This window comes from Liolophura sinensis, chromosome 7 (assembly GCF_032854445.1).
Source record: "Liolophura sinensis isolate JHLJ2023 chromosome 7, CUHK_Ljap_v2, whole genome shotgun sequence".
Lineage (NCBI taxonomy): Eukaryota > Metazoa > Mollusca > Polyplacophora > Chitonida > Chitonidae > Liolophura > Liolophura sinensis.
The window spans coordinates 41,477,168-41,502,070 of NC_088301.1; the positions used below are offsets into that span (position 1 = coordinate 41,477,168).

The window sequence follows — 24,903 nt, forward strand, 5'->3', positions numbered from 1 at the left end:
GACCTACGTCATGCTGTCTTCGTCACCAAAATGTGTGTACACAAAGACAGGAACACATGACGTAGAACACACAGTGATTGCGACGTGTACCGAACATGTGACAGCAAGTTTACATTGGAAACTGAATATGTCGAGTTGTGACTTAGTACAGGTTTGCGGTAAAGTACGTTATTTCATTCCTGTCAGCGCGAGAGATGTCAACCAGGCGCAACCGGCAAAGTCGGGTAGCTGCGCTACCCAAGCGAGATATGACGCAGGTTAGACAAAACCCTTCAGTTTTGATTGCTCTCTATTTGAATAAAGTAGGCGTACAGGGTACTGTGCTTATGATATGTACAGTAGGCCTATACTTAAAATCTAAACTGACATCTAACAAGCATAACGATAGCCTACATTAATACTGTATGTCAGTATAGCCATTCACTTAGCAGATTGTAGACTGGTGTTTTGCTTGATAGCACAATCATTTAACTGAATGCAATGTCCGTTAAAACTGCAGGTACGATATGACATTAATTTCTGAATTAAAAAAATTTCTTGTAACTTTCAAATGACTTCCCCCTGATGGATCATAACCTATAGAAAAGTCATTTTCGAAAACTTTGTAAGAATTTTGTGAAAGTGCAAGTGCACCCTAGGACATATATTTTATGTGTAATAATACTGTCTATATACTATATTGTGAATACTATCTAAATAATTCAGATTTAGACATACTGTTTGATATGGATCTGCTGCTTAAGCTATCAGGTAAGTTAACTCTAGTGAAATCTAGTTGCCATGCAGTTTCGTACAGCCCCAAAATTTATGGGTTTGAACTTACGTAGGCCTACAGGATGAAGTTTAGAACAGATTTACAGAATCTGGTTACCAGTTATGAAACTTTTGAACATCTGCAATACTTCAGGGTCTTGTTTTGTTCTATAATGTTAATTGTTGGAACTCAAAAATGTATGATTTAAAATTGAACTGTTGACATTGTTTTGCAGATAAAGGGAGGCAAATTGGCATATTTCAGCATAGGACCTGCCAGTCTCCAAGCTGTTCGTCCTCATTCTGCACTACCATCAAAAGATTCACAAAATCAGAAAGAAAGTGCTGAATTATATGGCCGCCCTAGAACTGCTCCCAGCACAAAAATAGTACATCGAGTGAAGGAGGAGATTTCATTGACCCCACCCACACCTAGAGAACGTAAAGGCAGAAGAAGATCTCACCAGAAACAGGCTCCAAAGGAGGCTCTTGACGAATCATTGGGCCTTAATCTTTTTGACTTCACGTCAAAGAGTAGCGATGACACATCAAGGCGGAGCAGTCAAATAAACACCCAACATTTCGACTTTTCTTCATATATTTTACGAGACTCTCCTCATGATAAAGGTTTCAAAAATATACATTACCACATATTTGTTCTATAGTTAATAACAAGGTTTTTCTTTGTGAATATTATAATATGCAAACGTTGATTGCTATGTGAATATGTGTGATATGAAGGATACTAAATATATAGGTCACTTTTCTGTTTGAATTTGGTTTGGTATAACCCAATCTTTAAGCTTGTATGAGTATGCATATGTGTAATTTGATTATTAGTATAAATTCACATTGGATGGATTCATATCTTCCAGGTATTGGCAGAATAAATACTTGTATTTAAGTTTAGACAGAATTATGACTATAATATATATACTGACATTTTCACATACAACAGGAGAGGAAGCCAGCATCAAGCCACATCTATTTATAGCTTAAATAAAAGTATGGTATTTTGCTAATGACCTGTGATAATCACACATTTTTAACTTGTTGACTTAATATTATATCCTCTAATAGCACTTTTCAGGTGTAACCAAACATTATTACACCAAGGTTTTATTATCTGGCTTACATATAGCATACTTATTTGTTACATGTTTAAGTTTAAGGTTTACAATAAAAGTAGCATGTTGATGAGGAAGAAACAAACAATTCACTGTTCTTTGGGACCACAGAATAGAGAAGCTCAGAAAAATAATCAGATGTGTGAAGAGGTTGAAAAATTCTGGTTACATTTATGCTGTTGTCTTTGTATTAGATCATAAACCGGTGACAACAGAACGTAAAGAAGCCTGGACACAGCCAATAACCACCATAGTTGTGTCTCCCCCAGAGGAGCCCCTAGGATCAGAACAAGAACCTACAAAGAAGTTCTCATTTGAGACATGGCTGAGTGGTCCTGATATTGATTCAGATGAGTTTGACACCGATTTGGAAGATGATTTTCCCAAAGGTAACTTTATGATGAATCAAACCGATGACGAAAGTCTCCTGGTATATGTGCAAAATTTGGACAGATTTGGATTTTAAAGTATAAAAGCAGTCACAATAAGGCTTTAGTCTTCCATGCCTGTTTTGGACTACTGTGTACACAGACATGCATGCTGTTTTACTGTACTGTGATGGCCAGGAGGCTACAGTAATCATCTTGTAAGCAAGAGACATGGGTTCAGTATGGTGTCAGGTCATGCATTAATTAGCAGAACATGATAAGGAATGTTTAAGTGTTAGAAGTTTCTTCCAGAATGATGAATTTTACTGAGGAATGTGGGGATAACTTGGCATTGACAATTACATAAATGACTTCATGCATCATTTGTGCTTTTCTCACAAGACTCCTTTGTGGTAAATTCTGGCTTTGTTCTTAATTGTGATGAATCTTTGTGTAACGAGTTGTGTCCATTGGTGGAGGAAATAGCAGAAAATAATAAAGACATCATCATGGCTGCTGTACATGGGCAAATTTATCCAGTGACAGTGAAACATGGAAAGTAACCAGGGGTGGGTACCTCAAGGAGCCTCACTGCTCATCATGACGTCCAAGGCAGGCAGAATAATGCTGGTTACAACTTCAAACAGCCATTTGCAGCCCTGAACTATTGCCACATCAGCAGCTCAAACTTGAGAGCGCAGAGAACTAAGAAGGAGAGGTAACGCCTCATAATCATTGTGATGACCTGTCACATTTGCAACCACTGATAAATACCTGTTGAAAGAACTTAAAATATTATTCTTTGTGCTCATCATCAGGGGATAGGACTTTCAGTCTGTATTCTGTGACTGGTTGGGTCTTCATATTGGGTGTCAACATTGTTGTGTTTCACCTCCTGTTGAGACAGCACTATGAAGATGTTGCCAATTTGAGTCTGTCCGAGGAGTCCTGGTTATACTGTGATTGAAATCTTGTCTATGACATCACATTTTCAAGGTTAATAAACACTGTAATTCTATTGGTGGAGAGAAAAAAACTACTCTTGTAATAGCAGGGTTAAGGAAGCTGTTTCAGGTTTTCATGATGATGTATTTATATAGCCAAAGCAGAAAAAAAATAAAAATAAATAAGTTTGTGTATCTTGTCATATAAATCTTACTATCTTACTGTTTTGTGTCATTGCAGCTCCTGATAAACCTATTGACCCAACAGGGCAATATATTTATGAAGAGGAATGCCAAAAATTAGGTATGTACACAATGTATTTGATAATGTACACATTATATAATATATATGGCATGGTGGCATGTCATGACATTTTATAGAAGCTTACAGTATGATCTTACTTTGTAGATGGTCAAGTCCAAATTCATTTTGTTCCAAGGGAAAAAAATGCTGTTATCTGCGTAAAATGATGGCACATCTGGTGACATAATTGCTGTATTTGATCTTGAAATTACCCACCTTGCCTGTTTCTGTGAGATGTGTTCAGCTTAGAAAGATGTTTTAAAGTTTGTTTGGAAGGAAGGATGATATCCAGTTTAAAACATGTGAGTTTCACCACAAAAGTAATATTTTATTACCCTTATTTACCTTTTAAATGTATTTTCTTGTGAATTTTTAGGGCAAATGCATTAATTGTTGATGTGGTTTTGCAGAAAGTAAAACATGCATGTGAATAAGACCCTTAGATTGTATTGGTAACTTCTGGTATTTTCTAAAAGGTAGCAAGTGGTTATGGTATTGCCATGTTTTTGACAGGTGATTGTTTGAAATTGACAGGTATAGTACCAGTGTCTTACATTGCACGTCACCTTGGAGACCGACATTTAGGGATGCGTCATCATTACCTTGGTGGAAAGAGAACAATCCCCATTGCTGAAGCCTTAAAGGTAGGACAGGCTTTTGTTGTGTAGTATTCTACCTTCCAATAGGCAAACACAATCCAGTTATGCCAGTGTTTCCAGCCATTCTTAATATAAGAAACACCTTTAAATACGTCTATTTCTTGCAAACTTTGTGAGCTAATCTTAAGCTAGATTCAAGTCTCAAATTCTGTCTCACAAGGCACTGGGGGTAAAAATCATTTTGTCTTCTTTTATTTTGTGTTCAGACAAATACAGTGACAGAAACCTTGGATCTGACAGACAATTACATAGAAGGATGTGGGGCTTGGTATCTGGCAGAAATGGTCAATAAGAACCTGTTTATTGTCAGTTTGGTGAGTTCTGAAAAAGGTGTCATCACTACATTTGCTCTCTTTTAATGCAACAGAAGCAGTTATACAGATTCACAGTATTTCTTCTCTTGTGCTTGTTGCTGGGAAACCCTATATACTAGATAAAGCTTGATCATGTATAATTTAAAATGCTGTGTCTTTGTTAACACTTCAGCTTGACAATTTATTAATATGTTAGTGTATGTATTTTTTTTTTTTTCGTCTCTTCCAGAATTTATCAAATAATTTTCTTAAAACTGAAGGTGCTAGAGCTATTGCTGATATGCTGGAAACCAACACAACTCTCAGATCCCTGTCACTGAGTGGTACGTAAGTCTAACTCTGTAAGTTTGAGCTTTGTAAAATAGATATGTGTACTTCATATTTACCATGAAACGCATCCACACATCTGATTTTGTCATTTATCTAGATTGTTAAACCATTGCAAATGAGTCAAAATTTTGTAAACTATTCAATCAAAAGCACGTGTTTAATATGATTGCCCAAGAAATACTTAAATATGTATGTTGCTTGTGATTCCATGGTCTGCAAAATATTACTGCATTCATAATGGAAATGTTGCAAACCCTACACAACCGAGTCTTGCATGGGCTGTGATAATTTTATTTTTACTAGTTGTTGGTAAGATCAAATTAGTCAGTATTAAGATAGATCTTGGTGTTTTGTTTTTTTCAGTGACCTGTGGTACAATAGTGTTTTGATGATGTTGTCTTGCTTCGTTTATGTGTTTTCTAATGCAAGTTTTTTTTTTTTTTTTTATTTTTTTTTTTTTTTACATTTTTGTTTCAGGTAATCAACTCACTGACCTGGATTGCCACTTATTTGTTGAGGCGTTGAAACACAATGTATCTCTGATGTCACTGGATCTAAGTCATAATGAAATAGGAGAATCTGGTGCCACATGGTTAGCTGCCGCTCTTGTAAGTGCAGTCATTAAAGGATTTGTGAAGTATAATGTTTATTGTACTACATATTAAGTCTATGTCATGTCCTAATGTGACACGAGGCGAAACATTTATTGGTGGGAGAACTTTAGAGGGTGGGGTGAATCTGTAAATACACCCAATGAAAACAATGCATGGAAACCAGAATTATTTACAATCTATCAGCATAGAAAATTAAGAAAATACTGATTTAAATCTGGTGCATACATCCTGATTACTGACAAAACATATGCATAAGCGCGCAGTGTTAAAAGTTATGAAATCCTTGTGTGCCCCAAATACCAGTTATCATCTAACAACTATGTTTGTAAATCCTTTTCATTTGCAGCCAGGAGCAGTGAAAAACTTGAGAAACTCTGATTTTTCGTTTCATTTACATCTACCAACATCACCTACATAAATTTTTATATTAATACTTGTTCAAACTAAAGTAGGAAAGTTAAACATCTGCCTAGAAATTAAACAGTTCAATTAATAGTGTATCTTGTTTTCTCAATGTTTAAGAGGTATCATTTGTATGATGATATACAACACGTTACATTTCCATTTGTTTTTGTACCCAGGCTGTCAATGAGGGTCTGACAGAACTAGACTTAAGCTGGAACGCTATCAGGCAGAAAGGAGCAGGAGCATTTGGACTTGCATTAGTGGTAAATATCTGCCTAGAAGCTTTTGTCAGGTATACCCTGTGAAAAATTTCTACAAATTTGTAAATTTACAGAATAAATTATTCTACTGTTTGATTTATCTATTAAAAAAGGTTTTGTTGCTTTGGCTGTTGGTCAGCTGAATGTTAGCAATTTACTGTATACACTTTCTGCTGACTCTGCTAAAACATTATTCCAGGAGGATTTGCGGTAAGTTAAAAACTTTTTGGGTCTGCTTTGTCTCCCATACCCATTGAGCTGTTGTGCTGATAACTATAGTGAAAGTGAAATACTGTGAATAGCAGGCATAACCACATTCATGATTGAAATTTTACAGCATATACATTGTATTTGTTATGAAGAAAAACAAGTTTCTGGAAGTGTTCGATTTGTCTTGGAATGGCCTTGGTACACACGGAGCTGCTGGCTTAGCCAAAGGTTTACAGGGGAACACCAAATTAAAGGTTCTAGACTTAACGTAAGTACATGTGCAGTATGCATATGCTTTCTGAAGTAAAGGTTTCAACACATGCATGAGTAGTACATTTCTTCAAGTCTTGGAACATATAATAAAATATGTTTATATAAATTTCTTGACCGGCAGCTACTTGGAATTCCAAGACTGCTTTTTCATATTACCAGTAGACCAGTTGAGTTATTTTTTCCACAGTTCAATGATGTTAGCATAATTATGCAAAACAACATTTATAAAGAAAAAAAAGAACAATGGCTGTGTTTGTAATTGATTTTCGCATATCGTTTTAGAAATAACCGACTGGACAGCAGAGCAATGGTGAAATTCTGCCCCTATCTCCGCAAGAACTATGGCATTGAGACTCTCTTGGTAAGTTTCATTATTTTTATGTTTTTTAAATTGTGCTGAAGGTTCTGATGACTTTCCATGATTAAAATAGCACTGCTATTCGTCAGTAAATTCAGTTGTTGAGATAAAATTTGAATTGTGGGTTAGTTAGGCCTGTTACAGTGATTTGAGCTTTAAATTGTTTTGTCAAGATGTACGCTTCCTACTCATGCTTAGTCTGATATTATCTTGCTTCTTTACAGTTGAACTTGAACCCAGTCACAGAAGCAGGTTTGGAGATTTTACTGAAAGCAGCCGTGGTGCATCCAGCTCTCAAGTTTCTCTCTGTAGAGGTAACATCAAAACGAGGCTTCAAAGAATAAATTCTGAATGAACATTGACTTTATGGTTATGCCTACGTCCTGATCACATGTTTATATACTTGTCTCCATCATGAATATGTGAGGGCCTCAGTGGTTAGTATGCTCACAGGAGCCTCTCAATGATGCTATTGTTGTGAGATCAAGTCCATCTCATGCTGGCTTCCTCTACGTCGGAAGGTCTGTCAGTAACCTGTGTGTGGTCCTGGGTCTTTACATCATAATTCTGGTCGCCGTCGTATGAGTGAAATATTTGCAAGAACGCAGTAAAATTCCAGTCAAATAAATAAATAAATAAATCTGTTGTGACAGCTGCACAGCTCGATTATATTCACAGTATTTTAAGAATTCATTTCCAAGGAAGTTTGATTCAGTGCCCAACAATTTGCCTACTCTAAGTGTTGTATTTTGTTCTGACAATTTCACAGAAGTGTGCTTTAAGGGTAAGGGATTTCAGTTCCCGTAGCTTCTAGCTTCTGTTGATGGGCTTGACTTAATAAATAAATAAATAAATAATTAAGAAATAAATTAAAATATTGTGCCTGTAGCACTATATTTTACAACACAGGTGCTTATGAGCAAAAGTCATTGATAAGCTTTATCTTATGTGTAAAGATTTCATTATCAGGTTGAGCTGAGCTTTAACAGGTGATGGATATATGTCCATATCATGCTTACTTCTACTAACTACAGCTTAAGTGTGAAAATGTATTTTGATGGCAATTAAGTACAATTTGAGACTAACAGTAACTTACATCCACATGTCATTGCTCAGTTGGGGTACATGTATGTTGCTTGGAGTTAATCCTTCTCAGGTGATGAGGTCAGTAACTATTCACACAGATTGTTAACTTTGCCAGTAAAGTTATGTGATATTTCTCATATAGTTGTAATGGCAGATGAAGAGTTGCTCTCAATAAATAAAATATGATTATACTTTTGTCTCAGTTCAGGTTGCTTGACCCTATTCTGAAATCTTGTCAAATCATGGGTGAATTTATCACATTTGCTTTAGACGTGTGGCATCCTAATTATCAAGTATGTGCAAATGACCTAGGATGATAAAACCAAAAGTTATTTAGGATATATATATATCTATATATATATGTATAATTGACGAAGTGTTCTAATTTGTAAAGCTGTTAAAATCTTTTAGACATTAGTTTTTAGCTGACTGAAAGTTGTTTTGTCATGACCATTGGCGTACATGTATTTTAACAATGATATGCTTCTCACTTATAGGACATCAGGCACAGGACATAAGCTTGAAATAATTGCGTTTTCTTCTGGTTACGAGATGTTTGAGAATTATATGTATACACTGGTACATTCAAGGCAGACTAAGTTTCCTTAGGGCTTGCCCCACAGTATAAAGGTGTGATACAAATACTATTGTATCTATAGACTATAAATACTATAGACTTAATACATAGTGTGTATTTTTTTTCCATTTTTAAGTTGATCAAAATAATGCGTTTAGTTAACCAGAAGTGTAATTTAATTTGTGTCTGTCTGATCCAGTTATCAGCACTTAAGCTACAGAAAGGGCAAAAACAAAATTAGACCTGTTGTGGACTTGAACATAGACCTAGATATTGTCCTAAGCTTTATAGTAGTGGACATGTGAAACAAAAGCAGTCCTTTCAGAATGATTATTTTCGCTTTGAATGAATAGTGTTAAATAGCTACATGCTGGCAACCATTGTTTGTTGAATGCACAGATCCTAGCTGGTTACAGTTACTCTTTCGAATGATCAGTTCTGTTTTGTTGTTAATTCACACTGTTTTCATACCCATCATTGGGTAGTGTGTGTATTGTTTTATAAAAAAAATCATTTTAATTTGTTGGATTGGTACGCATAAATGTTTTTTCAGGAGAAAAATATATTACCTTAACTTAGTTAATTTTATAATTAATTTTATAATTCTAATGAGTAAAAATTAACATAGAGTACAAAGGAACGTGTACATTTGAATGTTTATGTGTAGTCAAGCCAAGGGGCTGTGTTATAAAGTCATAGGCATGTATGTATAAGAACAGATGTTAACAAATGTTGAATATTACATCAAATTACCTTTTAAATGTCATTGAAGTGAAAGTTGATTAAATATGTTGTCAGGAGGTGGTTGTGACTCCGTCCATATTTGCCAAAATCTGTGAGCTTGAGGAGAGGAAGAATCTAATCATTGTTCATGGAGATGTTACTGGATACCAGAGGTTTACGGTGAGTTATCTGTCCTGGATGTAGAAGTGTAAGGTGGCACTACTTTATGTGTATGTACTAGAATTTTTCAGGGATATTTGGTCAGGCTCATGGGTGTAGGATACGAGAGTAAATCCAATCCACCTGAAAGAGCTGCAACTGAACCAATGAGAACTGGATTTGAACCTCTGACTGTGTCACAGATAGTCAGCACTTTAACCACCTGAGCCAGCTTAAGCGTGTTATAGAATTGAATATGCCCATATGTACATATCCAGGGCCATATCTATGCAATGACATTTGTAAAGACGTTTTATAAAATGTAACTTTTTGCTTTCTGAGAGCTTCTAAGTTTGTAAATTAAAAAAAACTTGTATGCAAACTTTTTTATTATTTATTATTTTTGTTCAGTTCACATGTACTTGTTAAGTTTAATTCTTGATTTGTTCGGGTACTCATTGGTTTGGGACGTCAAATGTTTTCTGTTTGATGAATTTGTTAGCTTCTGCCTGATGCCCGTATTAGTCATACTGCATCTTAAGAGAATATATACTGGAATTCTTGCCATTCATTGCAGGCGCACAGAAGTGTTGTGAAACTGTTTCGCCGCTTCCTTCAGAGTAACCAGTCTCTGCTAGAGTTGACTTTGAGGCAGCAGGACAAAGGCCGTGAGGGGGTTGTGTCAGTGGATGAGTTGAAGCATGCTTTCCGAGAGGCAGGATTTCGGCTCACAAATGTAAGTCTGCAGCAGTTAGTTAGACTGGAAAACATTGTTTAATTAATTATTCATTTACTTACTCAAAACTTAAAGGTAGTGGTCATGGCAATAATAATACTGGCTGCCATTGAATAAATGAAATACACAATTAGGACTTAGATGTTTGAAATTATGCAAATGTTAACCTTTTAAAAGGCAATTTTTTAAAATGTTTTTATGATATTTCCAGAAACAACTTGATCTACTCATAGAAGAAGGAGATCTACTTAAGAATGGAAACATTGATTACAGGTACAGGTATATTTAAGTACACCTGCTGTGAATTACCTCCCTGTTACTCAACAGCAACCATTATGTCACGCGAGATTAGGTTTTGAGGCGTGATACTTCGAGAAGTGGGATCTTGTCTATTCAAATTAAAGCATGTAATATGTAGTGGGTTATGTCACGACATAGCAACTAGTTTACAGGCAAAAGAATGTTTTAAAAAACAACATGATGTCAGCCTTTGAGAATCGCAGTAGTTTCGAGAGATTTTAAATTATGATGTTTTTCAGCTTAGGTAGAATATATATATTTGACAGGAGTTTCATTGACAAAATTATTGTATTTAATTGGGTGTTAAGATTCTTGAATTACTTCTGAATGGATTAAGGAATACATAACGTTTATCCCGGGCTTTCCAAATTGATTACAAAATTAAAATCTGTCTTAATGCTATATATTCAATTAGCTTATGCCAGTGTAACTCCAAAACGATTTTCTCAGCTTACTCCCTGACTCGTTCCCTCCCCCTGACGTCAGTTGGAGCTGATCGCTTCAGATGTAGGGGTAGGCACAGTACAAATTCATAGTCATCACTTACCTAGCATCATTGTTTCTGACACAGTAATTTATGTTACTGTTTCTGTTCTGTTTGTGCATAGTTTTGTGACGTTGCAACATCCAATCATAGCATTAGGACCTAACAACAACGTTTTCATGGTCATACTTTGTTGACATATTTCCCTGCTATGAACTTGTTACTATACACAAATGACCAATTGCAGGGCAGATAGCTTTGTAATGTATCTGACTTCAGGAACCATACTAACCTTACTCCTAGAAAAGCACCTTTTAAACGGAGAGTGACAGGGAGGTCATTCTTTGTGGCCCTATTGCCTGGCAGTTGATATTTGTTAAAGAATTGTCAAGTAACTGTGTATAATTAAAATATACTTGGACTTAGAAATATTCCTTTCTGTAGATGTTTACTTTAAACATGAATATGAAGCTATCTTCAGTAACAATATCTTTCCTCCTTCTCAGTGGCCTCATAGATGGAAGTGTATTTGGAAATTAGACATCAGCAAAAGTGGACGGACTCTCATGACTTCATGGATGGAAAAAAGTACAGAAATTTGCATTCTTAGTTCTCAGCTGAATAAATTGATGGGATTTAGTTCAATGGATTTGTCAAAGAAACAAGACCATGTGCTTGGATAAAGTAAAACTGCAGTGGTTAATGTGTAACTGGATCAAACTGTGATTCTTTAGATACGGTCTGGAGAGGTTACAATGTCACCACTAGGTGGTTAATATACCCATCCACTAGTATTGGATGTATTGTGAGGGGTCTAATCGATAGGCAGCATATTGGCGTTGGTGTCAAGTAGGACTTCAATTCATTGTTACAATAAAAAATTGATTGTAGTACAACATCTACATTGTTAGAATGTATCAATTTTTAATGTAATGTCTATAATGAACCAAGAAAGAAATGTTTACATCCATTTAATAGTATCTGAGTAGGGCTGCCGAACTTTTGCTGGGTCCCTGTTACCATAAGTAGATAGGTGAGAAGATCTGTACATTGATTATAAAATTTAACATAATTTATGTAAAGGATATGCCTTATATAGAAGTAACGAACAGTTTTTACGACTTTCGACAATTTTACAAACACTTCTATATTTAGCCTACCTTAAAAGTACGCAATAATTATTGTGTTATTGAGCAAGTTGTGGTATTGGTTTTGCAATTTGCTGAATGTCTTGAAAGAAAGTATGTGATTTTGGATAGTGTGGTACCATGTGAATACCAGTATGTGGTAGATACTTGAGTATTAACATGATTTATTCCAAGACAAACAAATTTAAAATATATGCATGTGTTGAACTGTGATATTTTTATGTATCTTTACCCAACAAACATTTTTACACCACAAAGATCTGTGATAACCATATGGTAATTAAAAGTATGTAAGGCTGGCATTTTTATGTGGCCAGGATAAATGAAAATCATTTGATTTTATGTGACAGACATTTTTACAGTGATAAGTACTTGTGATATGTAAAAAAAGTCTTAAATATTTATACTTGTTATGACTTTCATTCATGCATGACCAAAGCTGGAGAGATTAATCCAGAAAACATTATCTCCACTTTCAACCAATCAGCGTTGCTTCTGTATGTCTTTAAAGGAGTGTAGAATACTGTGCGCCACTGTCTTCTTCACTCAGTACTTTTGCACTGTAAAGTAATATTATTCATCATTATGCACAAGCTCATCTATTGTTTATTGCCACAAGGATTATGTAAGGTTTGTGTCAACATGAAAGCAGCTTTCAGAACCTATGGTGTTCTGTCTAAACTCACACTATTTAAATAACCATGTACCCTAATTCCTCTAATTTTTGGGACACCTTGTCTGCTCTTTTTAGCCAACCCAGATAGCATTCCAGCATGGGGCCCATATGAATAGATGGCTGAGTATTGCACTCTACAGTAAATCAATTCGTCCCATGATATTGTTTTAACTGTAAATGCTGGTGGATCACTAACCACATCATTAACATCACAAATGTGAATATAATATGTAGCCTAAGTGAAACCCGCATGGGTCCAACATGAGCCCCATATACACAAAGTTAAGTGGGAATTAAATGGGTTTACCTATGTGGGTTCAATATGGGCTGAACGTTGGAAAATGTTATTTTTTTACCCACATGCTACCCATAAGGGATCCATATGGGCTTTTAATGAGAAGATAAGTGGAATTTTCCCATATTCTACCGCTGTGGGCCCCACATGGGATATACATGGACAAACCCATGCCCATATGGGACCCATCTAAGTATGCTATCTGGAAATATACATGGAGCTGTAGCAGGAATATTTTGTTTTTTCTCTTTCATATGGTTAGTCCGTCCAGTGGACAACATATTCATATCTGTGCTTTTCCAAAAAAAACTTAGAAAGAAATGCTTTGCTTTTAGCACTACTAATATCTGTTCTAAAAATTTTAAAAACATGTAGCTGTCTGTCTTCTCCCACCTTGTCTGTGAATTCCAAAACAACTTCAATGATTATTGTTACAGATCAGTAACAGTGTTGAGACCATGACTAAATTTGTTTTGTGCTGTGTACAGTTACAGTATTGTTACCTCAATGGAGTACCAATTGCTGATTGGTCTCCTCAGTTCATCCATTTCCATGACGGAAAATGCAATTTCATTTTAGGTAATACCTCTACTTCAGCTCACTCAAATCCCATGGCGTTCCTCCTAAAGGACTTCCGGCTTCGGATAGTAATTTCAGTAATCAAAATTTGCCCAGAACATGTCTCCAGTTTTCTATATGATCCATGTTTTTGGGGACTATGCAGCCCCTGGACTCTCACCTGCTTAAACCCTCCATCCCAATTTCCATGATGTTCTTACATCTGATACTGGCATGGTACCCTGAACTTACTATTCAGGTCTGTTTGTTGCTGGGGTAAATTTTTGACATTTACCATGGCTATCCTTAACCACTGGCGAGTAGATCAGATTTTTTGATGTCATATCTTCTAATATGGACCTTTCACTTAACAAGGGCCAGAGTCAAGACGACATTGACTTGGTGCAGGATGTCGCAGCTGTTCAGAATTATTTCATTAAAAAATATTTTAAATGTAGTTAAATTTTCGTAATACTTTCTGAAGCTCTTCATTGTTTTAATTTTTGATTATGGGTTATACAGTTCATAATGTTACATGTACAATTGTAGGCCTACATGAAAGATGTGAACCTGCTATTTTGCTGCCCCAAGTTTTTGTTAATGAACTGTTCAGATTCAAACCTGCTCAAGGTCATCATGGCTATATAATGGGGAATTTGTAAAACTCTTTGCCGTCTGTATCAAGACAGTCCAAAACTGTGAACTCATTTGTTCTTTACTTTATTACGTCGCAATTATCGGTGTATGTGTGCTCACCAAACATATATGAAGTACACACGCACTGCAAAGTCACAGAAGAAAACGATGCCTTCAACTGTCATTTAGGCCATCTGTTTAGATCGCCCTAGAGTTTCCCATTGTGATTCACCTCTTTTAAGTCATATTAAGTGCAGCCAATACAAGCAGTGATACATGTTATTCTTTTATTTCTGCTTTCTGTTATTGAACTGCGCAAAACTTTCCATGCACATTGAATGAAGAGACATTTATATTGTATGGGTTTCAGCTTGATTTTACATTGAAAAAAGCATATTTTTTGTTTATGATTGCATGTACTTTGCAATCTTTTATTTTTACTCAGTCACTTATTACTCAGTAACTGATCTCATCAGCTACAGTACAGCTGTGTTTTTCCAAACATCTACTTATTTTTTATTTGATGTTAAAATGCACTTTTCACAGAGTCATGTACATGAAGCTTAATACATGTTACTGGATTTGACTTATTTGTTAAGATGTCATTTGTAACATGTTCAAAATGTTAATCAAAATTTATAAATCAAAATTACGTTATACATCTGTATTTGTGATAAATTTGTTTAGACAATCTTTTCTATTGCCTTGTACAAGTATTTAATGCATGATGTTCCTGAAAGATGTAATCTTGTTTTAGTTGTTAAATAGCCTGCCTAATGAAGCTAATGTGAAAAATAATAATTGTTACTTTTAATTATTGGGTTGTTAGTATCACCAGAAATCCATTATCTAGAAGTATGCAACTTCCTTACACACACAGCTAGTCTCACAACTTACACTTTTCTTTGATCTCTAACACATTACGTGATGTATCTGCGCAGACATGGATTTTTTTCTCTATTGTGCAGAAAAAGTTTGAAAAATGTTTGATGCATGGTGGGAAAAATGTTCCAAATGCTGTTGTTTTGAAATAAACGTAAAAAAAATTGCGACGGAGAGTTTTGTAAAAGGACAACAATGTCTTTGAAAGTAACTGTTTTAGAGTTATTTCAAAATTTAAAAAGAGACAATTGGTTCTTAACTGTAAAGCAACAATGATTAGCGAAATCATAGATTTTAAATTCAGAGTTTCGGTTTCAATGTGTGACCATTTCTTGTAGGAGCTGTTTACATTAGATTTCCTATGATTCAGTTCACAATTTCCACTCAAGAGGTTGACCTGTTTCTCCACTAGGTTGCTCAAGCTTCTACAGATGACGTAACATGTGTAATGTGTTGTGGAGACTGGCTATAGGGAGGTTGCATACTTCTATGTAATTAACTTCCGGTATTACTCAAGCATTTTTTGTCAGAAAACAATTAAATGTGTGTGTTTTTTTTGGTTTTATATTATGTGTAACAAATAAACAGTGCCTCTTGCTAGGCATAGAGAACCATGATTCAACTGCTTTAGTCTGGACGCTGTGTCTTTTCGTGCCTTTATGTCCATGCATGGTCGGAAGTGATGTCAGCAGTGAACTTACCAGAATAAAGGGACCAGATTAGCATCCCTCTCCCCCAACCCAATCCTAATGCCCATAAGATATAAGTTCTTATGTGACATGTATTGTCTCGCACCTACAGAGAACTCTTTCAGCACCCTGCAGATATTCAGAAGTTTCATGCAAGGCGCTGCTTGGTTTCCTCCCAAAATAATGCTGGCAGCTGTTTTATACATCAAGTAGATGTCACACACCTTTAGCATTGATGTGTGCACATGTTAAAGAAGGATATTTGGTTGCAAATGTACCATCTTCATGGTTATCTTACTTCAGCAAACCAAAATTTACCTGATGTGCACAGCTGTAATTTGCAAGATGCTTATTCAAGCATATTTTGAGGGCATTATGTAATAAAATTGTACTTTTTGTGAAGCCTTGAAATTGGCGAACCCAACCAATGTAGCATTGTCTCTAAAATCAGAATAGAAAGTTGTATAATTTATGCTTTAAGTTGATCTTTCACAGGTGAAAAGCTTGAACTAGGGTAATTCATATAGAGACCTTCCATTCAGTATTTCGACAGCAAAAACATGCAGGGTTTAGAGGAAAGGAGAAAAGCTGATCTCATTGGCACCCAACACTATAGTAGTGGAATAGACTTCATAAAGCCTTAGAATTCCCATATATGAATGCATTAAATTCTAATAAAATAAATAAATAAATAAAAAATTCCAATCACTTATCTGACTTTGGAATGCAGTTTTTTTTTATTCTTCGAGTTTTGCATGATTTAATTGGATAATCATATTCCTTCATAACCCATTTTCTGAATACATATGAAAACTACATGTATTTACTAAATTTACCAAAACAAGAAAATAATAACAATTTGAACACAGTACATAGTACAGGCATGATTAAAATGTACACTGGATAAATCTCATCTTTGTCCTCCACCCAAATTTTGAGAAATAATTTAAAAATTACATTCGCAAATAAAAAAAGTTTCTTTCTACTTACATTCTGGTTTGGATATATTTCTTTACACTTTCAATTAATATTCTGAGATGAATGCAAGGGACACAGGAATTCACTGACGGAATAATTTTCTCAGTCGAAAGGACTCTTCCGCCATGTCTTCCTCTGAACGCAGTTTGGATTTATCACTTGTTACATTCTTATCATGGGCATCCAACTGAAAAGACACAAACCCCAAAAAACATGTAAACTTCTTTATCTCAAGTGTATGATTAACTTACATGTAAATGCTGAAAATTTATACATAAATTTCAAATGTTCAAACATCTGAAGCAACCAGAGCCAGAGACCTCTGTGAAAATGTTCGAATTTTGTGATAAATTTTTGGTTGACTCCTTTCATGAAATTTTCAAAATCGATCGATTTTCAGTTTGCGCATGTCCATTAGCGCACAACTGCACCTGCATGTTAATCCTTGATATACAGCGTCTGCTGGATTAGTGGGATAGTGTGTGCAGAATTTCATTATTATTGAAATTTATTATTGAGTATGGCATACAACACCTATCAAGTAAATAAATAAATATTGATCGTATCTCAAATCCGTTCGCATGCTATGGAAAGAGCATGTCTTGGGCTACAATTCTGTGCAAATCAGATTTGGAATCAGCACCTTGAAATTCACCAGAATAAGGCAAAAAATTTAAATTTCAAAACCAGTTGTGACGTCACAACTTCAACCAATGGCAAGCTTCAAAAGTTTTCACCGGAAGTCAATGATGTTCTGGAACTTATTGTAACTACCAACGGTGTACGTGCATATCAAATTTCAAAACAATCGGTTCTTGTGATTCTTGAGAAGAAGATGTTTGAACGATTTCATATAAAATGCAATATGGCCGCCAAACCAACTGGGTTCCGTAGTGCACAACTTCAGGTATTGGGGAATTTTACTGCAAAATTTCAAGTTAGTTGGTCAAACGGTCTAAGGTGTATGGTGCTCACAAAATCTGTGGAAAAATAATAATAATAATATTAATCTGAACGATTTCAATAGGTGTCCTGAAGAATTACCTGTGTGGACCCCTAATTATCTCCACACGTGTATCACTCAAATGGAATTCTGAAAATGATACAAGTAAACCGATTTGCACTAGATCCTTGAAAAGCATTTGAAGTTTAGTTAATATACCTGAAAATCTGTCGTCGCATCGCCCAGCCACCATGCTTTATATGCTTTTCCAATGCAAATCTGTTTACTTGTATCATTTTCATATTATCATATGCCTGCTGTGAATCTACCACCATGAGATCAAGGTCAAAGGTTCGTCAGTCATACTGAATTAGATTTTCTGATGTTTGATTACCAAATTCTACTGCTTTTTCTGAATTTCAAATGATCAGAATCAATTTGTGTGACATAAAATTATCTATCTACACTTTGCTTGGCCCAGCACTGGTGATCTACTTTAATAGTACTAGTTGATATTTATCTCAACCAGACATGAATCGATATCAAATTCCAAAATCATCCTTACGACTATAGATCTGTCTTACCTCTTTGTAAATGTCATCATTGAAGGCAAAATCTCCTGGCTTTCTTGGAAGGATATGAACATGGACATGCTGCAAAATAAACACTTAGTGACAGTCTGGTAAATGTAGGAGATGGATTTACTTTAGTGAAAATTTTCTCCCTGTCAAAAGAGTGCGTGGAAAATATACTGTAGTAGGTTAGCCGAAAGGAAAAGGGATTTAATGCCAAGAAAGCTGAAAGCTTTAAAAGAGGAAAAGATTCGAGATTTCATTCTCAATCCCAAAGTGACTTTTTGCCCACAATATCAGTTTTGGTGCTGAATTTTCCAGCAGAATATCATCCCATGTTCCAAAGAACTCTCAGAATCAGGAAAAATGGGCATGTTAGCCATGAACGAATGGTCATTAAGGTTATTAGATGGTGTACTACTCACAGGCCAGACAGTGCAGGTATGAACTGTGTTTAGTTCATACCTGCACTGTCTGGCCTGCATGTTCTCCGTCCTGTACAGCAATCGTGAGAGACTTAGCCCCGTATTCTCCCTCCAATACTCCAGAAATCTTCTGAACACAGGCAAACATATCTGACACTTCAGGCTGTGTTAAGTCTGCAAATCTTTTAGCAGGTCGAAGTGGGGCCACCAATACATGTTCACTGTGTTAAGGTCGATCACCGATGTAAGGACTGTGGTTGCATTTGATATAAGAATCCATACAATATACAATTACATTTAAAACGAGATAATTTTTTGGTTTGTAAATGTATTTTCCTGCCTTGATCTAGATGTTAGAAGCAACAAAAAAAAAAAAAAAAAACACAGCATGAGATCTGAGCCATTCTTCTATTTCTGATAAAAGCTGTTTTAGGCCCTGGTGGCAATAGATGGTTGACTTTGTTCTCTGGTGTGGTCTTACATGAATTTACCTCGAAACACCTTGCTTTTACACGTGGAAGAGTTCACAGTAATTTGTTGGCTTGGCTAGACTCTTCTGGTTCCTTCACACAGATAAAATATACGTGAAAAATTCATGAGAATGGCATGAAACAAAATAAGGGAGAAAATGGTTACTGTGTTTTAATGAAAATTCTAAAATATTCCCAGCAAACGAAGTTTTAATCTTTTTTTTTCAGTCTGAATGTCTTGGATAAAAGGCAGGTTTGTAATATGTACTACATATGCTTCTGAAGAATCATACTTCCTTCTATTGCCTATCATCTTATTTATGAAATTACAGGGATGAAAGGATATGACCAGGTACTACAGGTTTGATATTGACAAAACCTATGCACAGCGCTGAGCGAAAAAACACCTGTGTGTTTCGTATTGAAAAATCTCCAAACTGGTAGCTGTCATCACTTTCAATCTCACCTGCACAAAATATTAAACAGAATGATGGTAATTCAAGAGGAAAAGGAAATATAAAATAACATGAAAAAGTCACTTCATTACCAACCACATAAAGTATCTTCACCCAGATTATTTATTTTTTTATTTATTTCATTGGTGTTTTACGCCATACTCATACTGCATTGGTGAGAGGCTCCTGGGTCATTTATGCTGCACCAAATGGAGGCCCCCCTTTACCCAGATAATAGCCATTCTTTCAAATATACACTGGTGAGAGTCATTCCTACTTCTTCACTTTTCTTCTGCACACAATGAGCAAGAAGGATAGTATTTTGTCCCAGTATTACAAATTTCTATGCAGCTTAAAAAAAAAGAAAGGAGAAAACAGACCTATGTGAGACACACAAATGTAACCGTAGAGGTCTTGACGCCGGTGCTGTTGTACTGGCATGTCCGTGCGCACCTTGTGCAGGTAATCCAGGTCTACCTCTGCAAAACACACATCCACTCCTTCATGGCACTGGGCAACTACACACCCCCAAGGGTCTACAATCTGAAAGAAAGTAACATTGTTCAACATCTTGTCTGCAATATAACATTCTGCCCACACAATATCACATTCTGTCTACACAATACTAGTTATTAACATACACGAAGATTTATTCAACATGCTTTTCCTTAAATCAAGGTAAGTTTTTACAACTTCCACCCACAGATCATCTATCCACAGGTCATCCCATAACTGTTCCATCCACAGGTCATCCCATAACTGTTCCATCCACAGGTCATCCCATAACTGTTCCATCCACAGGTCATCCCATAACTATTCCATCCACAGGTCATCCCATAAGTGTTCTATCCATGTGTCATCCCATAAAGAGTTCCACTCATAGAGCATCCCACAAGTGTTCTATCCACAGGTCATCCCACAAGTGTTCCATTCATATCTCATACCACAGGTGTTCAATCCACAGGTCATCCCATAACTGTTCCATCCAAAGGTCATCCCATAACTGTTCCATGCACAGGTCATCGCATAACTGTTCCATCCACAGGTCATCCCATAACTGTTCCATCCACAGGTCATCCCATAACTGTTCCATCCACAGGTCATCCCATAAGTGTTCTATCCATGTGTCATCCCATAAAGAGTTCCACTCATAGAGCATCCCACAAGTGTTCCATCCATAGGTCATCCTATAAGTTCTATCCATAGGTCATCCCATAACTATTCCATCCAAAAATTTATAAGTCGTCCCATAATAGCTGCATCCATAGGTCATCCATAAGTTTTCTATCCATAGGTCATCCCATTAGTGTCCCATCTATAGGTCATCCCTTATGAGCCCCGTCCATAGGTCATCTCATTAGTGTCCCATCTATAGGTCATCCCATTAGTGTCCCATCTATGTCATCCCTTATGAGCCCTGTCCATAGGTCATCCCATTAGTGTCCCATCTATGTCATCCCTTATGAGCCCTGTCCATAGGTCATCCCATTAGTGTCCCATCTATGTCATCCCTTATGAGCCCTGTCCATAGGTCATCCCTTATGAGCCCTGTCCATAGGTCATCCCTTATGAGTGCCATCCATAGGTCATCCCATTAGTGTCCCATCTATAGGTCATCCCTTATGAGCCCCGTCCATAGGTCATCCCATTAGTGTCCCATCTATGTCATCCCTTATGAGTCCTGTCCATAGGTCATCCCTTATGAGTGCCATCCATAGGTCATCCCATTAGTGTCCCATCTATAGGTCATCCCTTATGAGCCCCGTCCATAGGTCATCCCATAAGAGTTCATTCTATAGGTCATCCCTTATGAGCCCTGTCCATAGGTCATCCCATAAGAGTTCAATCTATAGGTCATCCCTTATGAGCCCCGTCCATAGGTCATCCCATAAGAGTTTATTCTATAGGTCATCCCTTACGAGCCCTGTCCATAGGTCATCCCATAAGAGTTCAATCTATAGGTCATCCCTTATGAGCCCTGTCCATAGGTCATCCCATAAGAGTTCAATCTATAGGTCATCCCTTATGAGCCCCGTCCATAGGTCATCCCATAAGAGTTCATTCTATAGGTAATCCCTTATGAGCCCCGTCCATAGGTCATCCCATAAGAGTTCAATCTATAGGTCATCCCTGAATAGCTTCTGTCATAGGTCATCGTACAAGTGTTCCATCCATAGGTCATCTCATAACATTTTCATCCTTATTTCATCCCACAGGTGTTCAATCCAAGTTATCTCAGAAGTGTTCCATCTATACTTATTTATTTATTTATTTATTTATTTATTTATTTCATTGGTCTTTTACGCCGTACTCAAGAATATGTGATCCATCTATAAGGCATCCCATCAGAGTTCCATCCCAAAAGGCATTTCAAGGATGTTCACATAATCAGATGATCTCCTGCTGGTTAACTACATAGTCATATTATCCCATGTGTGTTCATTTTCCAGATAACCCCAAAAGTATGCTATTCTTTTCATCATCTTATATAACATTGCTGGCTCATTTTATAATTAGATCATACCAAAATAGTTTATTCATTACATGTACTTCTACTTACCATAGCGTGCCCATATGATGTGCGCTTAGCATTGTGTTTCCCTGTCTGAGCGGCAGCAAGGACATAGCACTGGTTCTCGATGGCTCGGCTCCTTAAAAGGCTCTGTAGGAGAGGTAATGAAAGACTACAGCACACCGAGTAAAAGCAGAGCAGCAATGGCAGAATGACAGTTGGCTAATGATCACGTATAACTGCTGAAATATGATGGTCTCTTGTTAATTTACCTCATTAATATTCAGTGATTTTACTTGCTACAAAAAATTGACCATGGATTGTCTGTCATTTTACTGCCAGCACACATATTTCATTACAACTGAGGTATAGAGTTAGATAGGGAAATATATTTAAGTATCATGGCATACATCTCTTTATTTGTGTTCTTCTGATATTGGTTATTAGGTAATATGCTAAAAAAATTCCTCCAGGTCAGAGACCCCAGCTCTGATCTTCAGCTTACCTCCCAGTGTGCTAAGCCAGTTGTCTGAGTAAAGGCTGATGGGAAGGTCAGAAGCTCCGCCCCTTGCTGAGTTAACGCAATTGACAATTCTGGGAAGCGTAGGTCGTAGCACTGACTCATTTGTTAAGGTACATGACTGTACAATGTCTTGCTGCTCATGTGTTTTGCTTTGAAATCACATGTATACCACTTGTCAGTAAGTATGTATACTGTAAATATACATGTATGCTGTATATTTCCCAAAAAATTATACACATACATGTCAATATATTACCTACAAAGAATTAAGCATATATGCATGTTTACAACCTTTATATAGTTTGGCTCGTGCAAGAAACAGTATATATTTATTGTATAGTAAGGAACTCATCAACTTACCAGCAATAAAGGATACAATAGCCAGCCCAACTTTCCCAACAGGTGTAGGGACTGGAGGTACAATCTTTTGTCCAGGTATTACAAAATCACTCTCCTTCAAACAAACTTTATCCTTTATTTCAATGTCAAACAAATGTGTTTTACTGTAATGAGCTTTGATGTCCCCCTGATTATCCAAGATAATATGCATGTTCTTTATCGCTGCTTTCCCATCTCCTGGAGGACCCTGCAATGGAGTCCATAAAGGCAATTATCAAGACAAAGTTATATTGCATGAAACAGACAAATTTCCAGATCACAAACTTCATCACCCTTTCTCCACGGAAACTTGATTCTTTGTCTTAACTACATGAGAAATCCGGCGAATATTTTGAAAGTTTCACTCAAACCAAATTTATATCTTTGATTTGGCATTCTTTGGCTTAATGGCCTGAATAAATTATCACAAATATCATAAACAATATTTTGGCTTAATTTCCTAATTCCATGAAATTTTTCAAAACAATTTGCAATATATTCAGAGGGCCCAGTGAGATTCCACAGTATGTGTTCACAAACTAGATGAATTTTGCATTCCCACCTTGTGATGAAATCCACCTAAAGACAGCCAGACATCCTGCTCCTTAGCCAAGTGTCTGTACCGTGTTATAAGATCTCCCTCTAACGTCTCTGCCATGCTTAAGGACTTTTCCTTGTCTTCTCCAACATAATCAAAACACTCTGGCAGAAATACCATCTTTGCACCTCGCCTTTTTGCCCTGGTGATGAGTGATTTACCGACGCTGAAGTTAGCCTCCTTGTCAGAGGTGCAGTTCATCTGACACACTCCCACCACACACCTGCGGCCATGCCCGACCATGTCAGCCATTCCACACTTCTGCTGTCTGCAAGCTTCCACAACAGTCAAAGCTCGTCTCCCAAGGTGAGAAAATATCCTCATAGATCAATATATCTCACCTTTTCCCACCTAATTTAATAGTGTGAACTAAAGAAAAAAACAAAAGAAAAATACACAACATGTACATCATATTAATGACACTACAAGTGCGTCACATGTGAGTGTTGAGTGTATCTCACCATACTTATATCATTCTGACTGCATGGAGACATGCCTGTGCATGCAGATGCTTTCCTGTTTATACTCCAATATCTCCTTATGCAAGGATAGGCCCCCTAAAGGCAATTCCTTCCCAAAATATTTTACAAAATACTATATTCTACCATTATCATTGCTAGCAAACATCCTGGTCCATTACCTATAATCATAGCCCAAAACAGGCTATTTGTATCTGACCCAGCAGAAAAATTTCACGCCAGCACTTTGTTTTCTTACACCCATAAACATGAATGCTGTCATATATTCAATAGAAGTTAAGACAATTTAATTGTTTTAATAACTGGTTTTATTTGCGTTACTCCAGAATATTTCCCTTAAACAGCCGCTAGCATCGCAGTGGGAGGAAATCACGAAGAGCCCGCGGGGAAATCACGAAGAGCCCGCGGGGAACCCACGACCACCTGCAGGTTTGTGGCAGACCTTCACACTTATGAGCAAATGACTATGTAACTATCAGTAAACATCCCACATACAGTTTAAGAATCGTAGCAGTTACCGCAGTTCCTATAATATCATAGCTGTATGATCTTAAATGAAACATATTTATTGGCTACTGAACTAAACATACTTACACTTAAAACATATAAAACATTTTCATTCACGGACACTACGCTTTCACGGGGTTTTCCCTCACAGAGGCTACGTCATATGATCAATCTAACCAATCACTGCCTTCTTCG

The 24,903-nt window shown here is 36.5% G+C and overlaps 2 protein-coding genes across 2 annotated transcripts; one reads left to right on the forward strand and one right to left on the reverse strand.

Annotated features, from left to right (window-relative positions):
• The first annotated feature begins 113 nt into the window (after positions 1–113).
• LOC135471332 (leucine-rich repeat-containing protein 74B-like) lies at positions 114–15,796 on the forward strand. The gene is made up of 17 exons (XM_064750524.1): positions 114–257; positions 990–1,380; positions 2,075–2,269; positions 3,434–3,496; positions 4,031–4,140; positions 4,362–4,469; positions 4,699–4,792; positions 5,277–5,407; positions 5,995–6,081; positions 6,441–6,556; positions 6,844–6,922; positions 7,144–7,233; positions 7,689–7,703; positions 9,381–9,485; positions 10,042–10,200; positions 10,412–10,473; positions 11,491–15,796. The coding sequence occupies exons 1-17, from the start codon at positions 195–197 to the stop codon at positions 11,522–11,524; spliced, it is 1,902 nt and encodes a 633-aa protein (XP_064606594.1). The 5' UTR covers positions 114–194; the 3' UTR covers positions 11,525–15,796.
• Positions 15,797–16,590: 794 nt separating this feature from the next.
• On the reverse strand, positions 16,591–24,859 carry LOC135470423 (nitrilase and fragile histidine triad fusion protein NitFhit-like). The gene is made up of 10 exons (XM_064749353.1): positions 24,796–24,859; positions 23,687–24,091; positions 23,123–23,332; positions 22,729–22,839; positions 22,272–22,373; positions 20,092–20,254; positions 19,601–19,722; positions 18,827–19,000; positions 18,374–18,442; positions 16,591–17,033 (listed from the first exon to the last, which is right to left on the reverse strand). The coding sequence occupies exons 2-10, from the start codon at positions 24,044–24,046 to the stop codon at positions 16,929–16,931; spliced, it is 1,416 nt and encodes a 471-aa protein (XP_064605423.1). The 5' UTR covers positions 24,047–24,091; positions 24,796–24,859; the 3' UTR covers positions 16,591–16,928.
• Positions 24,860–24,903: the final 44 nt, after the last annotated feature.